Below are 21226 nucleotides of genomic sequence, written 5' to 3'. Positions count from 1 at the left end.
AGCACATGACGACTCTCTCCCCTTATCCCCTGGTGCCTTTTGTGTCTATCTGGCGAAGGTGGCACAATGGGCTAAGTGTTCGGCTGGCGACCGGAAGGTAGCCGGTTCGAATCCCGCTTGGAGTGCATACTGTCATTGTGTCCTTGGGCAAGACACTTCACCCACCTTTGCCTGTGTGTGAATGTGTGCGAGTGACTGGTGGTGGTCGGAGGGGCCATAGGCGCAGATTAGCAGCCACGCTTCCGTCAGTCTGCCCCAGGGCAGCTGTGGCTACAGAAGTAGCTCACCACCACCGTGTGTGACTGAGGAGCGAGTGAATAATGCGATGTAAAGCGCCTTGAGTATCTAGAAAGGCGCTATATAAATCCCATCTATTATTATTATTATTATTATCCACCTTCTTCTACAATTTTACTCCTCCCCATCTGTTGTGGAGGACTCACGATAGTATGATTTGATTTGACTAGATAGCACAGAAACAAAAGCCTTTCGCTGTAGATACAAGAACTGCAGGTGCTGCTTTGCAAAACATGACACAAAGTGCTGGAGTAACTCAGCGGGTCAAGGCAGCATCTCTGGAGAACAAGGATAGGCGACGTTTTGTGTCAGGAATTAAAAATTATAAAAGGACTGGACAAGCTAGATGCAGGAAAAATGTTCCCAATGTTGGACGAGTCCAGAACCAGGGGCCACAGTCTTAGAACAAAGGGGAGGTCATTTAAGACTGAGGTGAGAAAAAACCTTTTCACCCAGAGAGTTGTGAATTTATGGAATTCCCTGCCAGAGAGGGCAGTGGAGGCCAAGTCACTGGATGGGTTTAAGAGCTCTAGGGGCCAGTGGCGTCAAGGGATATGGGGAGAAGGCAGGCACGGGTTATTGATAGGGGAAGATCAGCCATGATCACAATGAATGGTGGTGCTGGCTCGAAGGGCCGAATGGCCTCCTGCTGCACCTATTTTCTATGTTTCTGGGACCTTGTACCTTAGTACACATGACAATAATAATAAACCATTTGCCAATCTCCAAAATATACTTGTGTGTAGGAAAGAAATGCTGATGCTGGTTTCAGTCTGAAACATAGAAACATAGAAACATAGAAATTAGGTGCAGGAGTAGGCCATTCGGCCCTTCGAGCCTGCACCGCCATTTAATATGATCATGGCTGATCATCCAACTCAGTATCCCGTACCTGCCTTTTCTCCATACCCTCTGATCCCCTTGGCCACAAGGGCCACATCTAACTCCCTCTTAAATATAGCCAATGAACTGGCCTCAACTACCCTCTGTGGCAGAGAGTTCCAGAGATTCACCACTCTCTGTGTGAAAAAAAGTTCTCCTCATCTCGGTTTTAAAGGATTTCCCCCTTATCCTTAAGCTGTGACCCCTTGTCCTGGACTTCCCCAACATCGGAAACAATCTTCCTGCATCTAGCCTGTCCAACCCCTTAAGAATTTTGTAAGTTTCTATAAATCCCCTCTCAATCTCCTAAACTCTAGAGAGTCATAAACCAAGTCTATCCAGTCTTTCTTCATAAGACAGTCCTGACATCCCAGGATCAGTCTGGTGAACCTTCTCTGCACTCCCTCTATGGCAATAATGTCCTTCCTCAGATTTGGAGACCAAAACTGCACGCAATACTCCAGGTGTGGTCTCACCAAGACCCTATACAACTGCAGTAGAACCTCCCTGCTCCTATACTCAAATCCTCTTGCTATGAAAGCCAACATGCCATTCGCTTTCTTTACTGCCTGCTGCACCTGCATGCCTACCTTCAATGACTGGTGTACCATGACACCCAGGTCTCGCTGCATCTCCCCCTTTCCCAATCGGCCACCGTTTAGATAATAATCTGCTTTCCCGTTTTTGCCACCAAAATGGATAACCTCACATTTATCCACATTAAACTGCATCTGCCAAACATTTGCCCACTCACCCAGCCTATCCAAGTCACCTTGCAGTCTCCTAGCATCCTCCTCACACCTAACACTGCCCCCCCAGCTTAGTGTCATCCGCAAACTTGGAGATATTGCCTTCAATTCCCTCATCCAGATCATTAATATATATTGTAAATAGCTGGGGTCCCAGTACTGAGCCTTGCGGTACCCCACTAGTCACTGCCTGCCATTGTGAAAAGGACCCGTTTACTCCTACTCTTTGCTTCCTGTTTGCCAGCCAGTTCTCTATCCACATCAATACTGAACCCCCAATGCCATGTGCTTTAAGTTTGTATACTAATCTCTTATGTGGGACCTTGTCGAAAGCCTTCTGGAAGTCCAGATACACCACATCCACTGGTTCTCCCCTATCCACGCTACTAGTTACATCCTCGAAAAATTCTATAAGATTCGTCAGACATGATTTACCTTTCGTAAATCCATGCTGACTTTGTCCAATGATTTCACCACTTTCTAAATGTGCTGCTATCCCATCTTTAATAACTGACTCTAGCAGTTTCCCCACTACCGATGTTAGGCTAACTGGTCTGTAATTCCCCGTTTTCTCTCTCCCTCCCTTCTTAAAAAGTGGGTTTACGTTTGCTACCCGCCAATCCTCTGGAACTACTCCAGAATCTAAAGAGTTTTGAAAGATTATTACTAATGCATCCACTATTTCTGGAGCTACTTCCTTAAGTACTCTGGGATGCAGCCTATCTGGCCCTGGGGATTTATCGGCCTTTAATCCATTCAATTTACCCAACACCACTTCCCGACTAACCTGGATTTCACTCAGTTCCTCCACCTCCTTTGACCCCCGGTCCCCGCTATTTCCGGCAGATCATTTATGTCTTCCTTAGTGACGACGGAACCAAAGTAGTTATTCAATTGGTCCGCCATATCCTGGTTCCCCATGATCAACTCACCTGTTTCTGACTGCAAGGGACCTACATTTGTTTTAACTAATCTCTTTCTTTTCACATATCTATAAAAACTTTTGCAGTCAGTTTTTATGTTCACTGCCAGTTTTCTTTCATAATCCATTTTTCCTTTTCTAATTAAGCCCTTTGTCCTCCTCTGCTGGTCTCTGAATTTCTCCCAGTCCTCCGGTATGCTGCTTTTTCTGGCTAGTTTGTACGCATCATCCTTTGCTTTGATACTATCCCTGATTTCCCTTGTTATCCATGGATGCACTACCTTCCCTGATTTATTCTTTTGCCAAACTGGGATGAACAATTTTTGTAGTTCATCCATGCAGTCTTTAAATGCCTTCCATTGCATATCCACCGTCAACCCTTTTAGAATTAATTGCCAGTCAATCTTGGCCAATTCACGTCTCATACCCTCAAAGTTACCTTTCTTTAAGTTCAAAACCATTGTTTCTGAATTAATAATGTCACTCTCCATCCTAATGAAGAACTCAACCATATTATGGTCACTCTTGCCCAAGGGGCCACGCACAACAAGACTACTAACTAACCCTTCCTCATTACTCAATACCCAGTCTAAAATAGCCAGCTCTCTCGTTGGTTCCTCTACATGTTGGTTTAGATAACTATCCCGTATACATTCCAAGAAATCCTCTTCCTCAGCACCCCTGCCAGTTTGATTCACCCAATCTATATGTAGATTGAAGTCACCCATTATAACTGCTTTGCCTTTGTCGCAAGCATGAAGAGGGGTCTCAACCCGAAACGTCACCCATTCCTTCTCTCCAGAGATGCTGCCTGTCCCGCTGGGTTACTCCAGCATTTTGTGTCGATCTACGACCAAAATATACTCAATGGCTTTTACTCCTCCATCTTCTAGGGTAGAGAATTACACAATCACTCAGCTCATCTCAGTCTTAAATCCCCTACCCCATATCCCGAGATTGCATCCCCTCACTTCTGAGCTCCGGCCAAAGGACACACCTTCCCTGCATCTGGTCCATCAAGCTCTGTCAGGAGTCTATGTGTTCCCCTTTCACTCTGATCCACTTCCCTGAATACGTGATTTAACAAGTCATCTGTTGCCAAGAAGCCACGCCCATAAACGTCCTCACATGACCTGCATGTTGAATGTTTCCGAGCAGCGATGCTCATCACTAATCTGGAACTAACTAAAACATTTCCCTTCTCGAGCCACACATATGATGTAGTTTCAGTAGCTGGCAAATTGAATTTAATAACTGGGGCTATGGGCAAACATGACCAACAGGCCCTTGTGCCATCCTGCATAACTCTAACCTCCGTGCTGAAATTACTATGGACTTTGCACTGCATACCATGACTTGCACTATCTTGACCTGGTTTACCTCAAATAACCAATCATTTACTCATTGTATATTTATCTGTGTGTTATTGCGTTAATGGGCCTGTAAATTGCAGCAAGAATTTCATTGTTCTGGTCCTGGTACAGGTGACAATTAAACACTCATGACTCTCTTGGGTCTAAAGAGCTGCCAGATGTACTGCAGACAGTGTTGTGAACAGTTGCATCATGGCCTGGTACAACGATTCCAATGCTCTGCAATTGATTCAAGATTCAAGAGAGTTTATTGTCATGTGTCCCTGACAGAACAATGAAATTCTTGCTTTGCTTCAGTACAACAGAACATAGTAGGCATGAATACAGAACAGATCAGTGTGTCCATATCAAGTCAAGTCAAGTCAAGTTTATTTGTCACATACACATACGAGATGTGCAGTGAAATGAAAGTGGCAATGCTCGCGGACTTTTGTGCAAAAGACAAACAACAAAACAATCAAACAAATTATAAACACAATCATAACACACATATTCTTTTACATAATAGTAATGGTAATAGTATATTACATATACCATTATATAAATATATACACACATGAATAAATAAACTGATAAAGTGCAAATAACAGATTATGGGCTATTAATGTTCAGAGTTTTGTCCGAGCCAGGTTTAATAGCCTGATGGCTGTGCGGGAGTAGCTATTCCTGAACCTGGTCGTTGCAGTCTTCAGGCTCCTGTACCTTCTACCTGAAGGTAGCGGGGAGATGAGTGTGTGGCCTTTGATCATACTGCCAGCCTTTTTGAGGCAGCGACTGCGATAGATCCCCTCAATGGGAGGGAGGTCAGAGCCGATGATTGTAATAGAAGATGCTGCGGGGAGTGGTGGACTCTGCCCGGACCATCAGGTGCACAGCCCTCCCCACCATCAACAGCATTTACACAAGGCTCTGCCTGAAGAGGACGGCATAATCTATCATCAAGGATTCACACCATCCGGCTCGTGCCCTCTTCTCACCGCCACAGTCACGTGGGAGGTACAGAGGCCCGTCGTCCCGACGTACCACCAGGATCACGAACGGCAACTTTCCTGATCCACCCTGCACAACCCTAATCTGACCCCAACTACAGAACACTACAAACCATTTGTTTAAGAAGGAACCGCAGATGCTGGAAAATCGAAGGTAGATAAAAGTGCTGGAGAAACTCAGCGGGTGCAGCAGCATCTATGGAGCGAAGGAAATAGGCAACGCCTATTTCCTTCGCTCCATAGATGCTGCTGCACCCGCTGAGTTTCTCCAGCACCTTTGTCACACTACAAACCATCTCTTGCACCTCCATGGGCTTTAAGAAAAATAAAATTATTTTCTCCACTTATGTCTTGTTTTTTAGAATATAACGTGCAATTTATGTATGACTTACTTTTGTGTGTGTTTGTCTAAGTTTAGTTTAGTTTATTATTGGCATGTATACTGAGGCACAGTGAAGAGTTTTTTTGTCTGTTTGCTATCCAGTCAAAGATAAGTCGATACATGAATACAGTCCACAGTTCCCATATCTGCAACGCTGCTGCCAGCAAGATTCTTCACTACACCGCACCAAAATTGTGCAGAGGGTCATCAACTCAACTTGGGCTCGAACTGCCTCCCAGAACAAACTCACCATTTTGTTGTCTTTCAACCAGTAGCGCTCGGGGTAGGGATTGCCAGCCAGGATCACACAGGGCAGCGTTAGCGATCGGCCCTCCAGCACGCTGACAGCTGGGGCACTTTCCACCACTTCAGGGGCAACTTGAAACGGAAACAGGATGCGAAGTGATACATTTTGTATTTGCATTCGTAACATAATCAATTCAGAACGTCACAACCGATTAAACGGGTTTCACCAGCAAATTCGATCACCCACCCCCAGGTAGGAAACAGAATTAGGGTGGAACGATGGGGCAGTGGTAGAGTTGCTGTCTTACAGCATCAGAGAGCCGGGTTCGATCCTGACTATGGGTGCTGTCTGTACGGAGTTTGTACATTCTCCCGGTTACCAGGTGGGTTTTTTTCCCCCCGAGATCTTTGGTTTCCTCCCACACTCCAAAGACGTACAGGTTTCATTGGCTTGGTATCAATGTAAATTGTCCCTAGATTGTGTGGGATAGGGTTAGTGTGTGGGGTCGCTGGTCAGTGGGGACTTGGTGGGCCGAAGGGCCTGTTTCCGCGCTGTATCTCTAAACTAAACTAAAATATATTTTACTCATGTCTGAATGCTCACACTGGAACCTCTTTCCTATGGTCCCCACTTCTCAGAGCAGCTTTGTGTCAGTCCACTCCACAGAACTAGATGCAATCAAGGTTATTGAAGACAGAGCTTAATAACAGGGCACTTTAGTCAAGTGAATGAATGAGAACCTATTTCTTTATTCTTTTAACCCAAAAACATTGTGATTAGAAATGTCTCCTTGGTCCCACGTTGCAGTGTGAGGGTTGTAGCCTTCTCGGCTAAAACAGAGTTGTCTGCTAATAGCATTCACCGAGCAAGCAGACCTCGCCGAGAAAAAACAATCAGGTGCCTAGGAATATAATATTGCTCACTTGTAAGACCCAGTAAATCATGAGGCCACAGACTGTACAGCTGCAAGGACATAACATATTGCAGAAAGATAAAACTAACTATTCTAGGCCAGAGACATCTGAGATTTTGCTCAACTAAATAACCCCAGTGCCCGTACCATAGCGACAGTTGTGTGTGGATCAGCGAGGGAGTACAGTTCATTGAGAATAATCCGTGCATGCTGTGAGTGAGCAGTCTAGACTTCACCTCAGACTGGAGCCGGGATGGTCAAATTCTCCACACCAGGCCTCACGGTTCAGGAGACCCCAGTGTAAAAGCGTGAGCCTCACTGGCCGGTTGTTTTCATAAGTCGACAAACCCCACGGCCGACGGCCCCTGGGGTGACGGAGCCCGAGGCTGGTGCTGGGGCCGGCGCCACTGAGAGGATCCGGCGGCGATAGTCGAGAGGCCGGCGCGGCGGTCGGAGGAGGCGCCGACGTGACGGACAAGGACGGACCACGTGGAAGTGAGGGCGCCGCTGCCGGGGGAAGCAACAAAGGAAGACCCCACGTGGGGGGACCGTTGTGAGGGGGGGAGGGGGAGAACAAAGGATACCAGGAGCGGGGGTACTTTGTAACTGTAAGCGCCCCTTATGGGCGACTATTTGCATACCTTGGGTAAGCAAGCAAATAATGTTACTGTGACTTGTCATAAAGTATTCATTCATTCATTCATAAGCTCTAGGAGCAGAATACGACCATTTGGCCCATCAAGTCTACCCCGCCATTCAATCTATTCAATAGATAAGCCCATGGATATGCATGGAAGGAAGGTATATGGATGATAAGCAAGCAGGGGAGATTCATTGATTTTAGTGTCATGTTCAGCACAGGCCATCGTGAGCGAAGGGCCTGTTCCTGTGCTGTACTTTCTCTATGTTCCCTTCGGTCATCCCTTAGATATGTGGCTCCCCCACCAGAATTCTGCAGGAATTTAAATACTCATCCTTTGCATTTACTGGAGCGAATGGAAAAGACAGAAAAGTTAAGTACAGATTTACTGGGCTGGTTTATCCGGTGTGAAAGCTGGCCTTCTTTATATCTATCTTCATTGGTTCAGGTCATTCTTGTGGTGGGACAAGACAACAAAGCACAGTGGTGCAGCGGGTAAGGTTACTGCCTTACAGCGCCACAGACCCGGGTTCAATCCTGACTACGGATGCTTATCTGTACGGAGTTTGTACGTTCTCCCTGTGACGTGCGTGGTTTTGTCCGGAGAGCTGTCCGGATGAGAAGGGAATGGAGGGTTATGGTACGAGTGTAGGCAGGTGGGACTAAGGGGAAAAAAAAATTTGTTTGGCACGGACTTGTAGGGCCGAGATGGCCTGTTTCCGTGCTGTAATTGTTATATGGTTATATGGTTATATGGTTATATCTTCGGTTTCCTCCCACACTCCAAAGACGTACACGGTTGTGGATTTATTGGCTTGGTGTAAGTGTAAATTGACCCCAGTGTGTGTAGGATGGTGTTAACGTGCGGGGATCGCTGTTCAGCGTGGACTTGGTGGGCCGACGGGCTTGTTTTCACGACGCATCTCCGAACTAAATTAACGGGCTGTACTCTTCCCTCCTCTGCTCTCACATTCCCGGACTCACCAAGACCAGTGACGGTCAGTGCCACCTCCACACGGATCGCTCCAAACTGGTTCTGCGCCTCACAGACATACCTGGCTTCATCATCCAACCACACATCTGCAAGCAGGAACGAGCAGGCATAAGTCCAACACCACGTGTGTAGGGAAGTGACTGCAGATGTTGGTTTAAACCGAAGATAGAAACAAAAAGCTGGAGTAACCCAGCGGGACAGGCAGCATCTCTGGAGAGAGTGCGTGACATTTCAGGTCAGTCACCCATTCCTTCTCTCCTTAGTTACTCCAGCTTTTTGTGTCAATCTTAAGTCCAGCACCAGCTGGGATGGCGAGCACCACAGCATAGCTTGTGATAAACTTAATGTGAGGCTATTGGGATGTGTAATGGGACACTGCTACCTTTATAACAAACTACATATAATTATATTATATATAATAAAGAAGGGTCTCAACCCGAAACGTCACCCATGCCTTCTCTCCGAGGGTGCTGCCTGTTCCGCTGAGTTACTCCAGCATTTTGTGTCTATCTTCAGTGTAAACCAACATCTGCAGTTCTTTCTTACACCATATAATTACAGCATATTATATAGTATATAATTATAGTAACCACATAGTTACCTAAAATTAGAGAATACAACACTGCGGTGTGAGGAACACCACCTCATATTTTGCTTGGGTAGATTACAGCCCAGCGGTATGAATATTGAATTCCGTATTTTAGGTAAATTCTCCATACACCTCCCTCCCCCCCCCCCCTCCCCCTCCCCCCCCCACCCCCCCCCCCCCCCCCTCCCTCCCCCCTCCTTGCCCTCTGTCCCCACACTGTACGAACCAATCACTCTAAACTGGTAGTGAGCTGCCTCCATCTCACAGTTACTGTGGGGGTCGGACTTTCACAGGAGTCACGCTCACCAACGTCCCAGGCTTCTAGTCTCAGTTCACTGACTGATGAAGGGCAACTCTTCGCAGAGGTGAATAGGGAAGAGCAATATGCAATGGCCTTGTCCGCAACACTCCCACTGCATGAATCGCAGCGAATTGTGTTTGCAGCCCAGACTATCACACAGACCAACCTCCCTTCTATTGACTCCATCTACACCTCACGCTGCCTCGGCAAGGCCAGCAGCACAATCAAGGACTAGTCGCACCCTGGCCACTCCCTCTTCTCCCCTCTCCCATCAGGCAAAAGGTATAGAGGTGTGAAAACGCACACCTCCAGATTGAGGGACAGTTTCTTCCCAGCTGTTATCAGACAACTGAATCATCCTACCACAACCAGAGAGCAGTGCTGAACTGCTATCTACCTCATTGGTGACGCTCGGACTATCCTTGATTGGGCTTGGCTGGCTTCACCTTGTGCTAAACGTTAATCACTTTTCATGTGTCTATGCATTGTAAATCTCGATTATGATCATGTATTGTCTTTCTGCTGACTGGGTAGCATGCCAAAAAAAGCTTTTCACTGTACCCCACTACACGTGACAATAAAACTAAACTAAAGTGAATAAGTAAGACTTTACTTACTCTCAATAAACAAGCTGCCAGTCTCCAGTTGACTAACTAGGCTCATAGAATCCAATCTGGAGAAGATAGGCTGCCCATCCAGTCGTTGCCAAGTGATCTGTGGGGTGGGGAATCCGTCTGCACTGCACGGCAATGTCACGTTTTTCCCAATGGCCACAGAGACGTCAGAGGGAGCCTCGGAGAACATAGGGACAGCTGAGGAACGGAAAGCGAGGTTACATCAGAGACGGCATGGCATCACCTGCAACGCCATCGTGACCATCACCAAAGATTGCCACCGAACCGTTGTGCCGATAATTACTGGAGGAGGATAACTTACAGCCGACATCTAGCATGACCTCCGCAGCAGAGCTGCCTGCTTCATTCGTTGCGACACAGGTGTATTCTCCTGCATCGAACTCCTGCACATCCATTATCATCATTGTGCCTTGAAAGGGATGGATTTCTGCAAATGGGACCAGTGTCATCTCCAAATCACCTGTTGAGGACACAGTGATCACACCATTAATGCGAGTCAAGAAAACATCCTGGCGAATGAAGGTGTGAAGTTATTTGTCTCCCTATCATTCAGTTCTTGCTGCTGTTACCATGGCAAGCCCTGAGCTAGAGGCATTATTTTTTTTTGTGGCTGATCAGAATCCTGGGGTGGGAGATTGCAACCTTCACGTGGTCCGACCTAGTTCGACGAATGCAATCAACCCGGCGTGTGCTCAATCAAATAAGATCACAAGTTGTCCTACAACTTTAGGCTGTGCACGCCATACACAAGATGTGGGCGGGGATGTCGCCCACCTCTCAAAACATGGGGGGGACGTGTCCCCTCTGCCCCCCCCCCCCCCCGGGTTTTCCGCCCCTGACCCCAGGTAAAACAGTGCTGCTCCCACTGTCCTCAGCAACACTATATCCACTGCTCATGCAGTCACAGGATAAGACAAGACCTTATGGATTGGGAAGATCCAGCTCCATCCAGGGATTGGATGGCCAACTCTTGCTTCTTTTCCCTTATCTTCTCATGATCAACTAACATGAGCTTCATCATTTTCCTGAACACTGGGATATATCTCGGTGGGCAGGTCAGTGGGCCCTTTCCTGTGACATTACATAACATCACTATTTGAATTAGATAGCCCTGAGATTGTTATTTGCATGACTACCTTATTCAACATCGGCACATCATGATACAGCTGTGCAAGTTGTTGATGGGATTGCAGTTGGAGTACCGCGTGCAGTTCTGGTTGCCCAGCAACAGGTAGGATGTTATTAATTTGGAAAAGGTGCAGAAGAGACTCACCAGGATGTTACTTAGGCTTGTGGGCTTGAGTTATAGGGAGAGGTTGGATAGGCTGGGATTTTGTTCTTTGGAACATGGGAGGTTGAGGGATGACCTCATTGAGGTGTACAAAATCATGAGGGGCATGGATAAAGTGAATGCTCTCTCTATTTCCCAGGGTTGAGGATTCTAAATCTATGGGGCACAGGATGAGGGGAGATATTTAAGATGGAATCAGGGGCTACTTTTTCACTCAGATGATAGTCCATATCTGGAACAAGCTGCCAGAGGATGCTATAGAAGTGGATACAATTGCGACTTGTAATATATATTTGAACAGATATATGGATAAGAAGGGTTCAGAGCAAACAAATGGGACTAGTCCACTTGGCCAACTTGATCGGCATGAACAAGATGGGCCAAAGGGCCTGTGCTTGTGCTGTCGTGCTCTATGACTCCCTACCCAGTTACACACAGCACACAACTGCTGTATTTTCAGTGACACACATGCTGCTGAGTCCACCAACAGAGGTGATGTGACTTCTAGGAGATTCTAAGTACCTTTGTACCACGTGACCTCGGGCTGAGGGATGCCGGTGGCTTGACATTCCAGCAGTGCCACCTCAGTGACCACCGCGAGCACCACCGGATACGGCACAGCAATCCTGGGCATCTCTACAAAGGCACAAAAACAACGCCGTGAACACAAAACCAGACATCCCTCCTTGCACTCTGATATATCTATGAAAAATATTGAGATGATTCTGCTTTAGGGAGATGTAGACTCACCTCATGCTTGTCAGAGTTAAACTCCATTTGCCATCCCTTACAACAACTGATCTAGATCTTGTTGTAAACTTATATATCCTTCATCACAGTGCAATACACTATTAATCTTGGTGTCATCGGCAAATGTTGTAACAATGGTAACTACATCAAATGTGAACCATTCTATCAACTACTAGAGAGCAGTCCTGAGCTACTATCTACCTCATGGAAGACACTCACACTATCTTTAATCGGACTTTACCTATTATCTACTGTCTATTTACTGGACTTTTATCTTGCACTAAACATTATTCCCTTTACCATATATCTGTAAATGGCTCCACTGTAAAGGGCCTGTCCCAGCAGCATGCGATAGCATGCGTCTAGCGCGACCAAACGTGGTCGCTTGAGGCGTACAGCCTCGCGGGGCCAGTCCCACTTCGATCGGCGGAGGCGCATGGAGTTGTGCGGGGCTGGTCCCGACATCGCGCGGGGCTCCAAAAATCTTGCACTGTCCGAAAATCCCACGCGACAACGGCCTGTCGGCCCGCAGCCGCATTGAGGCCGTACGCAGCGTCTTGACGCCATACGCAGCATTTTGACAGCGTACGCCTAACGCGTGGCGTTGCGTGATGACGTCACTGCCCAACGCCAAATTCAGCCGGCCCGGCTCCTGCCCAGCTGATTGGTGAGTATGATGTCGGGACCAACCCGCAAAACTCCTCCGCGGTTGGAACGCCTCCGCGGTTGGAATTGGAACCGGCCCCGCAAGGCCGTATGTCTCAAGCCACCACGTTTGGTCGCCCTAGACGCATGCAATCGCATGCTGGTGGGACAGGCCCGTAATTATGTATTGTCTTTCCGCTGACTGGTTAGCACACAACAAAAGCTTTTCACTGTACCTCAGTATATTTGACGATACGCTAAACTGAACTAAACATTGTCATCCAGGTCAATAATCTAAGTAATAAACAGCAGTGGGCCCTTTCCTGAACACTCCACGGATTATAATTACAATAGACACTAGGTGCAGGAGTAGATAAAGAGTAGAAAAATGCAAGAGAAAGATAAAGGGATCAATGCATATTGATACTATAAAATCTTAAAGCAACATCCTCCTGTCGAACACAGAGAGCATTGAATCAGACATTTACGGCCCCCTCACTCCTGTCAATATCTATGTAACAACAGTTGCGATCCCTGCTCCACCCCCTGTTTGACCTCAGTACCTGTGTACATCAGGGTTGCTTCCTCCTGGGCTGTTCCAACCATATTTGATGCAAGGCAGATATATCTCCCAGCATCTTCAGGGACAGCGTCTCTCAGTATCAAAGTACCATGTTCACTGATGGAGAGTCTGAGATAAGGAATTGCACAGAATATTGATTGTTAATTATTTATTCAGAAGGCTTAACAGTCAAACTATATACTGTATAGTTATCATATACAGTGTAGGATCTTATAGAAACATATAAAATTCTTATGGGATTGGACAGGCTAAATGCAGGAAAACTGTTCCCGGTGTTGGAGGAGTCCAGAACCAGGGGTCACAGTTTAAGTATAAGGGGTAGGCCATTTAGGACTGAGATGAGGAAAAACCTTTTTTCACCCAGAGAGTTGTGAATCTGTGGAATTTTCTGCCACTGAAGGCAGTGGAGGCCAATTCACTGGATGTTTTCAAGAGAGAGTCAGATTTAGCTCTTAGAGCTAACGGAATTAAGGGATATGTAGAGAAAGCAGGAACGGTTTTGGGTGATCAGCCATGTGATATTGAATGGCAATGCTGGCTCGAAGGGCTTAAAGTCCTACTCCTGCACCTATTTTCTATGTTTTTATGTTTCCATAATACTCCTCTGATCTTGTAATCTAGACTGACTTCCAGAAGTTTTTCAAAGTGGATACATCACATCAGTGTAATATATTGAATGCCCAAATATAGAAATATATTGCTTATATCCTGATGAAGTATTTACTACTACAGGAGACAAGCATGAGCACTGACTGAGTGGGTGAATGCATAGAGTATGTTTCCCAGGACAGGGGAACCAAGAACTAGAAGGCATACAGTAGGTTTAATGTGAGATGGGAAAGAATGAATAGAAACCTGAGGGGCAAGTTTTTCCACACAGAGGGAGGTGGATATATGGAACGAGAAAGTAGTTGGAGCAGGTACAATCGCAGCATTTAAAAGTTATTTGGACAGGTGTACGGATTAGAAAGGTTTATAGGTATACGGGCCAAACATGAGAAAATGGAACTAGTTGGGATATCCTGGTCGACATGGATATGTTAGGCCGAAGGGCCTCCTTCCATGCTGCACGATTCTATGACACTATGACTATGAATAATATTCATCCCTGAATATGCCCTGAGCTCTTGTACCTCTCAAACTTCCGATCTTTGTTGCCAATTGATTCAAGCAGGGAAATCTCACCCAACTTTCAGATGTCAATGTGTAGGAAGGAACTGCAGATGCTAGTTTAAGCCGAAGATAGACCCAAATGTAGCTGGAGTAACTCAGCGGGTCAGACGGTATCTCAGGAGAAAAGGAACCCTAACCTATTCCTTTTCTCCAGACATACTGTCTGACCCGCTGAGTTACTCCAGCTTTTTGTGTCCGTGACAGATGTCAAAACTCTTTTCTGGATGAATATCGTGTGGTGATCTCTGCTCAGTGACACAGATAAGAATCAGAGAACATTTACAGAGAACATGGTGGCGCAGCAGGACAGTTGCTGCCTTACAGCGCAGGAGACCAGGGTTCGATCCTGACTACGGGTGCTGTCTGTATGGAGTTTGTACGTTGTCCCAGTGACCTGTGTGGGTTTTCTCTGAGATCTTCGGTTTCCTCCCACACTCCAAAGACGTACAGGTATGTAGGTAAATTGGCTTGATAAATGTAAAAAATGTCCCTAGTGTGTGTAGGACAGTGTTAATATGCGGGGATCGCTAGTTGGCGCGGTCCTGGCGGGTCGAGGGGGGCCTGTTTCCACGCTGTATCTGTAAACTACACTGTAGAAGGAAGCATGTCCTGACTATGCCAGTCAACAGTGAACCACCCAGCCTAACCCCATCTGCCAGCCAGAGGACTGTACCCATCCACCGCCTCCATGCCCTGGTAGCGAGTTGCAGGCCTCCTTACAGCTCATCCCCCTTCTTACCTTATTACCAACTACTTTCAATCCTTGCCCACAACTAACGGAAGTCAGTCCTTCCCATCTCCTCTCTTCCAGAATTATGGACACCTCAATCACGTCTTCCCCCCCCAGTGTCCTCCATTCCAAAGAAAACAACTTTGGCTAATCCAATCTTTCCTCTCATCTGCTATTTAATACATTGGTGCTGGGCCAGTGTGACAATGCAAATCTTGACAGCAATTCCATAAAAGGAATCTCGTTCTTCCCAAGCCCCTTGGCACGAGTTGCAATGCTTCCTTGTTATCTTTGGAAGCAACTTGCATCGATCCTTTCCTCTGGTGGCTGACTTAATGACTTCCTCTGTTTGACGGGGCCTGATAATGTCGACGGAATGTACAGATGATCTCTGCGGTGACTGTTAGTTGGCTGCATTGTCAGCTGGAGGATTTATAGCTTGTTGAAACGCTGTCCACCACCACCCGCAGCTTCCACTGTGTGTTGCAGTATTCCCTCCATGCAGGGGTGAGGCAGATTAGACCAAGGATGAGTGTTAAAACGCATTTGTACTCCCTGGCTTTTGACCATGCCTGAGGCTTTGCTTCTGTTTGTGGTGTTTTTGATGTTTCTTTATTTTACATGTCTTTTCCCACTATTTCTTTTGATTGTTATTTTTGGTGTGTATTAACTTTTTTGTCAATGATTAGTGATGTACAGCACTTTGTTGCAGCTATGTTTGTTTTTAAAGTGCTCTATAAATAAAATTATTATTATTATTATTATTATGAGATGGCAGTCTTTTTCCCAAACACTCTAAAACCAGAGGGTGAGGCTTCAGGTGAGGGGGGGGGGGGGGGGGGGATTTAAGAGGGATCTCAGGGGTAACTTTTTCACTCAGAGGGCTGTCAGTATCTGGAATGAGCTGACAGAGAAAGCAGTAGAAACAGATACAATTACCGAACTCTGAAAGTCACTTGGACAGATATATGAATCTAAAGTGTGGACACAAAATGCTGGAGTAACACAGCGGGTCTGGTAGAGTCTCTGGAGAAAAGGAATAGGTGACGTTTGGGGTCAAGACCCTTCCTAATGAACAGAAAGGGTTTCACGAGAATAATGCACCAGTATGAGGATTTGGTCAGCCCGGCAAGGTGGGCTGAAGGGCCTGTTTTATGCAGTAAACCTCTATGACTCTATGATAGTTTGGCTGCCTGATCATAACTCACCAATATATTAAAACAAATGGGGAAACTCACTCACCTGCAATATTAATGGTGTCACTTACTGCAGTAATTGGCAGTATGGTTAATTTTCTCGGCAACTCGTATTCACTCTCATAGGTCACATTCCCCAACACAGGAGCTAATCTTGCCGAGGTCTATGGCACTCTCAGCATGAGCTGCTGCCAGGCTATTCCTTTCCTGAACGAGTCAATTCAAGCATTCCCACTGCCAGCCAGACTGAGATAAGGAGGACGACAATGTTCCCAGCAAGGTGCCATTCCCCACTGAAACCGCAGCCAATCACCCCAGGTGAATTTAATCGCTCATCAGACCTCCTCATGAGATGAGACACAGTTCCCTCACCTGTCAGTGCTGGTTACAAAGACACCATCTCGGATCCAGGCCATTCCTGGCTCGGGATAAGTGGCTTCTACCACGCAGTTGATGCGGGCCTCTGCTCCTCTTGTGAAGCTCTGTGCTCTCGGATTCACAGAGACGCGTGGAGCCTCTGCACACAAAGACACAAAGCCCTGATGACGACTGCCTCCATTCACAATGCAAAAATCCCCCTCAGAAATGTTTACCGAACCGCTGATATCTTCAAGGACGAACCCAAACCCAAAATGTGACCCATACATTCGCTCAACAGATGCTGCCTGACCCGTTGAGTTCCTCCGACACTTTGTGTTGTGTTCAAGATTCCAACATTTACAGTTTCTTATATGTCTGCTAAATGTCTGCCAACATTTTATGCTTCTATTTAAGATTTCGAGCAACTGCGTGTATGGAACGAGCTGCCAGACAAAGAGGTTGAGACTGGTACATTAACAACATTTAAAAGACATTTGGATAGATACATGGATAGGAAAGGTTTAGAGAGATGGGGGCAAAGGAGGGGACATAACACTAGCTTGGATGGAGCAACTTGGTCAGTACGGACTAGTTTGCCTGAAGGTCCTATTTCCATTTGACTCCCATGATTGCTGTATTGCACCTTATATTCACACTCTGTTGCAACCAATGTTTCCCCATTATCACGGGCTTTCTATGGCCAAGTGCACAGGGAAAGATAGTCAGGAACTCCACAACAATATTGTGTTAATGTTATTCAATCGGTCAGAGGCCTGCTGAGTGGGAGGTGGGCAACGTCATGCCATCCTGACCCAAGAGGTCCACCACTCTCCAGATAAAATCCAGGACAGTTACAAAGGTCACCCCAGCGTCTAAGAGAGTCTAAATATTGAGGCTGAATCTCCCAACGGGAATTAATAGGGGAGTTTGGTTTCTCATCCATTCTGACTTAGATATGCAGAGCTATGTTTTTCATTCACATTTCCAGCATTTGCAATTTTCTACTTTTATTTAACTTTTGTGGTGATGTACACTTGGTTGTGTGTCAAACATGGAACATCTTGCTGAGGCAAGATCTATTTCTATTCTAAGATTTCTATTTCCCATTCGGATTATTGGTGCTTTATATGTCATAGCATCAGAGTCTTGCAGCAGAGAAACAGGCCCTTCGGCCCAACTCATCCCTACCAACCAAGATGTCCCATCTAAGCTCGTCCCATTTGCACAGTTAGCCCATATCCCTCTAAACTCCTATCCATGTACCTGTCCAGATGTCTTTTAAATGTTGTTATAGTAACTGCCTCGACTGCTTTCTCTGGCAGCTCATTCCATCTACTCAACATTCTGTGTGTGAAAATGTTGCTCCTCAGGTTCCTATTAAAGCTCACCTTAAACCTGTTGACCTCTAGATGTTGATTGCCCTACATTGGGAAAAAGGTTTCTGTGCAATCATCCTATCTATTCCCCTCGTGATTTCATATACCTCCATAAAAGCACCCCTCAAGCCTCCTGTGCTCCAAGGAATAAAATCCCAACTTGTCCAACCTCTCCCTATAGCTCAGGCCCTCAAGTCCTGGAAATTTTCCAGTAAATTTTCTCTACACTCTTTCCAGCTGAATGGTATTTATCCTGCAGCAGGACGACCAAAACTGAACGCAATAGTCCGAGTGTGGCTTTATCGACGTCTTGTGAAACAGTAACATAACATCCCGACCTCGGTATTCAATAACCTGACTGATGAAAGCCAGCATCCCAAACGCCTTCTTCACCACACTATCTACCTGCGATGTTAGTGTCCCTCCGCTGGGGTTCAAATACACCAAATACACCTCCACTGGTTATATCAATACCTCAGCACGAGACAAAAACAAGTATTCACCATTAAAAGAAGAATAGATGGAAATGGTGATGAAGCCCAGAAAGGCTGCTAATCCATCACCACCAAACTACTGGCCAACATATCCTTCAAACACTTCCTGAAATGGTAAAAAAAAACCTCACAAAATCTTCATTTTTATTCAAAACAACAGTTTAGCCTAATATTGTGTCCAACTTCCGCCTTCCTTGTCTGAAGTTCTACTCATTTGATTTTGTCCATCCAGGGGAAAAAAAGCAATTTCTCCGAGTTACCACTGCCAATTTCCTTAACTCTCCTGAAATCATTAATTTGCTTCAATCCTTCAACCAGGAACAACTTCCACCCCTCAGTAAAACCCTGAACATTCTTCCCATAAACTAGGGTGCATCCGATCTTCCAACCTACCTCATTGCATTCGTTGGAATTTTTCTCAGTAACTAACGCTACAATGCTGCAACACTATATTCTGCACTCTGGTATTTTTTTTCTTTGCACTACATGTTGCACTTGTGTATGGCTTGAGTGTACTCATGTACAGTGCAATGTGAGTTGATGGAATAGTACACAAGCCAAAGCTTTTCATTTCACTCATGATAAAAATAAATTTTTATACCTATTGCACGGTACAATGTGATTCAAATGGATCGCATGCAAACCAGTAAACCAATTATACAGTACAATAATAAACCAAATGTAATGTACTATTTAATTTAATAAGATAATCTGCAAACAAAAGCTTTACATTTTTCACGTGACATTAATAAGCCAATATTAATATCAAATATCATCTCAAAGTCTCCAAGGAAAACCAGACCAATATTCTTCAACCTTTTTGCGGAAGTTCCCGATGTACAGAATAAGCTAGTTTGCTCATCTCTGTCTCGTGCTCATGGATATGAAAGCCACCAATGTTTGTCCCAGTGGAGATAGGGATACCATTAGAGAGCCATTCTTACCGGGAATGAACAGCCAGATAGACGCTCTGCTCCAGCCATGCGTATTGATCACCACACATTCATAGCGGCCTGCATCCTCCGGCCACACCTCCCGAAATTCCAGGGATGAGTTCTTCAGAGGAATAATTCTCTCGTTGTCGGACTGCAGCTCGATCCCATCACGCATCCAGGTGACGTTATAGCGGATGCTTCCCAGCACGCGACATGTCAGCACCACCTGGTCCCCTGGGAATGCCGTGATGTTTCGTGGGATCTCCACACTGGGAGGTGGTTCTAGAAAAATGGTTTCATGTAGAACATGGAACAGTACAGCACAGGAACAGGCCCTTGGGCCCACAATGTATCTGCTTCCACCACCACCTCTAGCAGCACATTCCAAGCATTCAGCACCCTCTGTGTTGAAAACAAACTTGTCCAAAATGCCCCTCTACCCTTAATGTTATACCCTCTAGTATTTGATATTTTCATTCTGGGAAAAAGGTTCAGACTGTTCAGATGAGTTTAGTGGTACAGCATGGAAACAGGCCCACACTGACCATTGATCACATGTTCACACTAGTTCTATGTTATCCCATGTTTTCATCCACTCCCTATACAAGGGACAATTTATAGAGGCCAATTAACCTAAAAATCCGCATGTCTTTGGAAGTGGGAGGAAACCGGAGCACCCGGAGGAAACCCATTTGGTCACAGGGAGAACAAGCAAACAGACAGCACCCGAGGTCAGGACCGAACCTGCGTCTCTGAAAATGACAATATTAGGTCAGTAGATCGTTTAGTTAATCTGAGGTTGGGGTATTTAGGTTCACCAAACCAGAGACATAAGAGGTATGGAGCAAGTTCAGGAACAAGGAGCTGGTTACTGATCGTACAGATGAGGGAATTAGTTCAAGGGGTTAAGCAGTCTTTATCCAAAGCACGTGGAAGGTACTGGAATATTGACTTCCCTGAACACGAACCATTTTCCTGAAACAAAACCTAACTGGTTGATTCGTGGTGAAGATCTACACGCACTCATGGTTCAGCATCACAAGTAAAGAAAGGCATGTTTGAAAATGAGCTCAGGCATGTTAGTGCCTTGGGGAGAGTGAGGAACGTTAGTGGCAGGAAGGTGAGCGACAGAGAAAGGGATTCATGTCAGGCCACGTTTGAGTTTGACATGCATTTTGAAGAAGCGCTGAGCAATAACTGGGCGATTCACAGAACGGAGACGAGCAAGACAGAGATCGGACCAGACTCACACCTGTCACATGTAGAGTGTTACAGTACAGGAGCAAGCCATTATGTCGGTATAGTTTCACTTAGGAGAGTGGAAAGGAAAAATGTGGTAGTATATTTCCAAGGGAGGGAGAGGGGGACCATACAACATTCGTCAAAGGAAAACAGCATTCTCAAATTCACCATCACTACAGAAAAAGCTGAAATATCATTTTCAGCATTGAATATCTGCCGCCATTATCAACATCAAAACCTTCCACAACTACTCACCTGTTACAACCAAGTAGAGGCGGCCTATGCCCGTGCCTGAGCTACTGATCGCCACACAGTCATAAAACCCTTCATCAGATCCGGAAACACCAGGGATTTCCCACGTGGTATTCACAGTATCTCTAAAATGACAAGTAGAACATTTAGTGTGTGTGAGAAACACATCTTCCACATGGACGCACCTTGTCACGTCACAAACAGTGGGAACATCGGTTTTTTAAGTCAAGCAAAATATCTTTCACTGAGGCTGCAGAGTTTAAATGGAGATTTATTCCCTCACCTA

The 21226-nt window shown here is 45.9% G+C and overlaps 1 protein-coding gene across 1 annotated transcript in view; it reads right to left on the bottom strand.

Annotated features, from left to right (window-relative positions):
* LOC129711986 (hemicentin-1-like) overlaps nucleotides 1–21226 on the bottom strand; it is a 238407-nt gene that overhangs the window by 167968 nt on the left and 49213 nt on the right. The window contains exons 10-18 of the mRNA XM_055660084.1: nucleotides 20944–21065; nucleotides 19456–19728; nucleotides 16654–16798; nucleotides 13163–13290; nucleotides 11727–11840; nucleotides 10215–10373; nucleotides 9896–10090; nucleotides 8379–8474; nucleotides 5845–5972 (exon numbers count right to left, since the gene is read on the bottom strand). Coding sequence (XP_055516059.1) covers nucleotides 5845–5972; nucleotides 8379–8474; nucleotides 9896–10090; nucleotides 10215–10373; nucleotides 11727–11840; nucleotides 13163–13290; nucleotides 16654–16798; nucleotides 19456–19728; nucleotides 20944–21065 — 1360 coding nt within the window. The remainder of the gene's footprint in view (nucleotides 1–5844; nucleotides 5973–8378; nucleotides 8475–9895; nucleotides 10091–10214; nucleotides 10374–11726; nucleotides 11841–13162; nucleotides 13291–16653; nucleotides 16799–19455; nucleotides 19729–20943; nucleotides 21066–21226) is intronic.

The sequence above is a fragment of the Leucoraja erinacea genome, chromosome 31 (assembly GCF_028641065.1).
Source record: "Leucoraja erinacea ecotype New England chromosome 31, Leri_hhj_1, whole genome shotgun sequence".
NCBI lineage: Eukaryota > Metazoa > Chordata > Chondrichthyes > Rajiformes > Rajidae > Leucoraja > Leucoraja erinaceus.
This window is presented reverse-complemented; position numbering and strand designations above follow the sequence as displayed.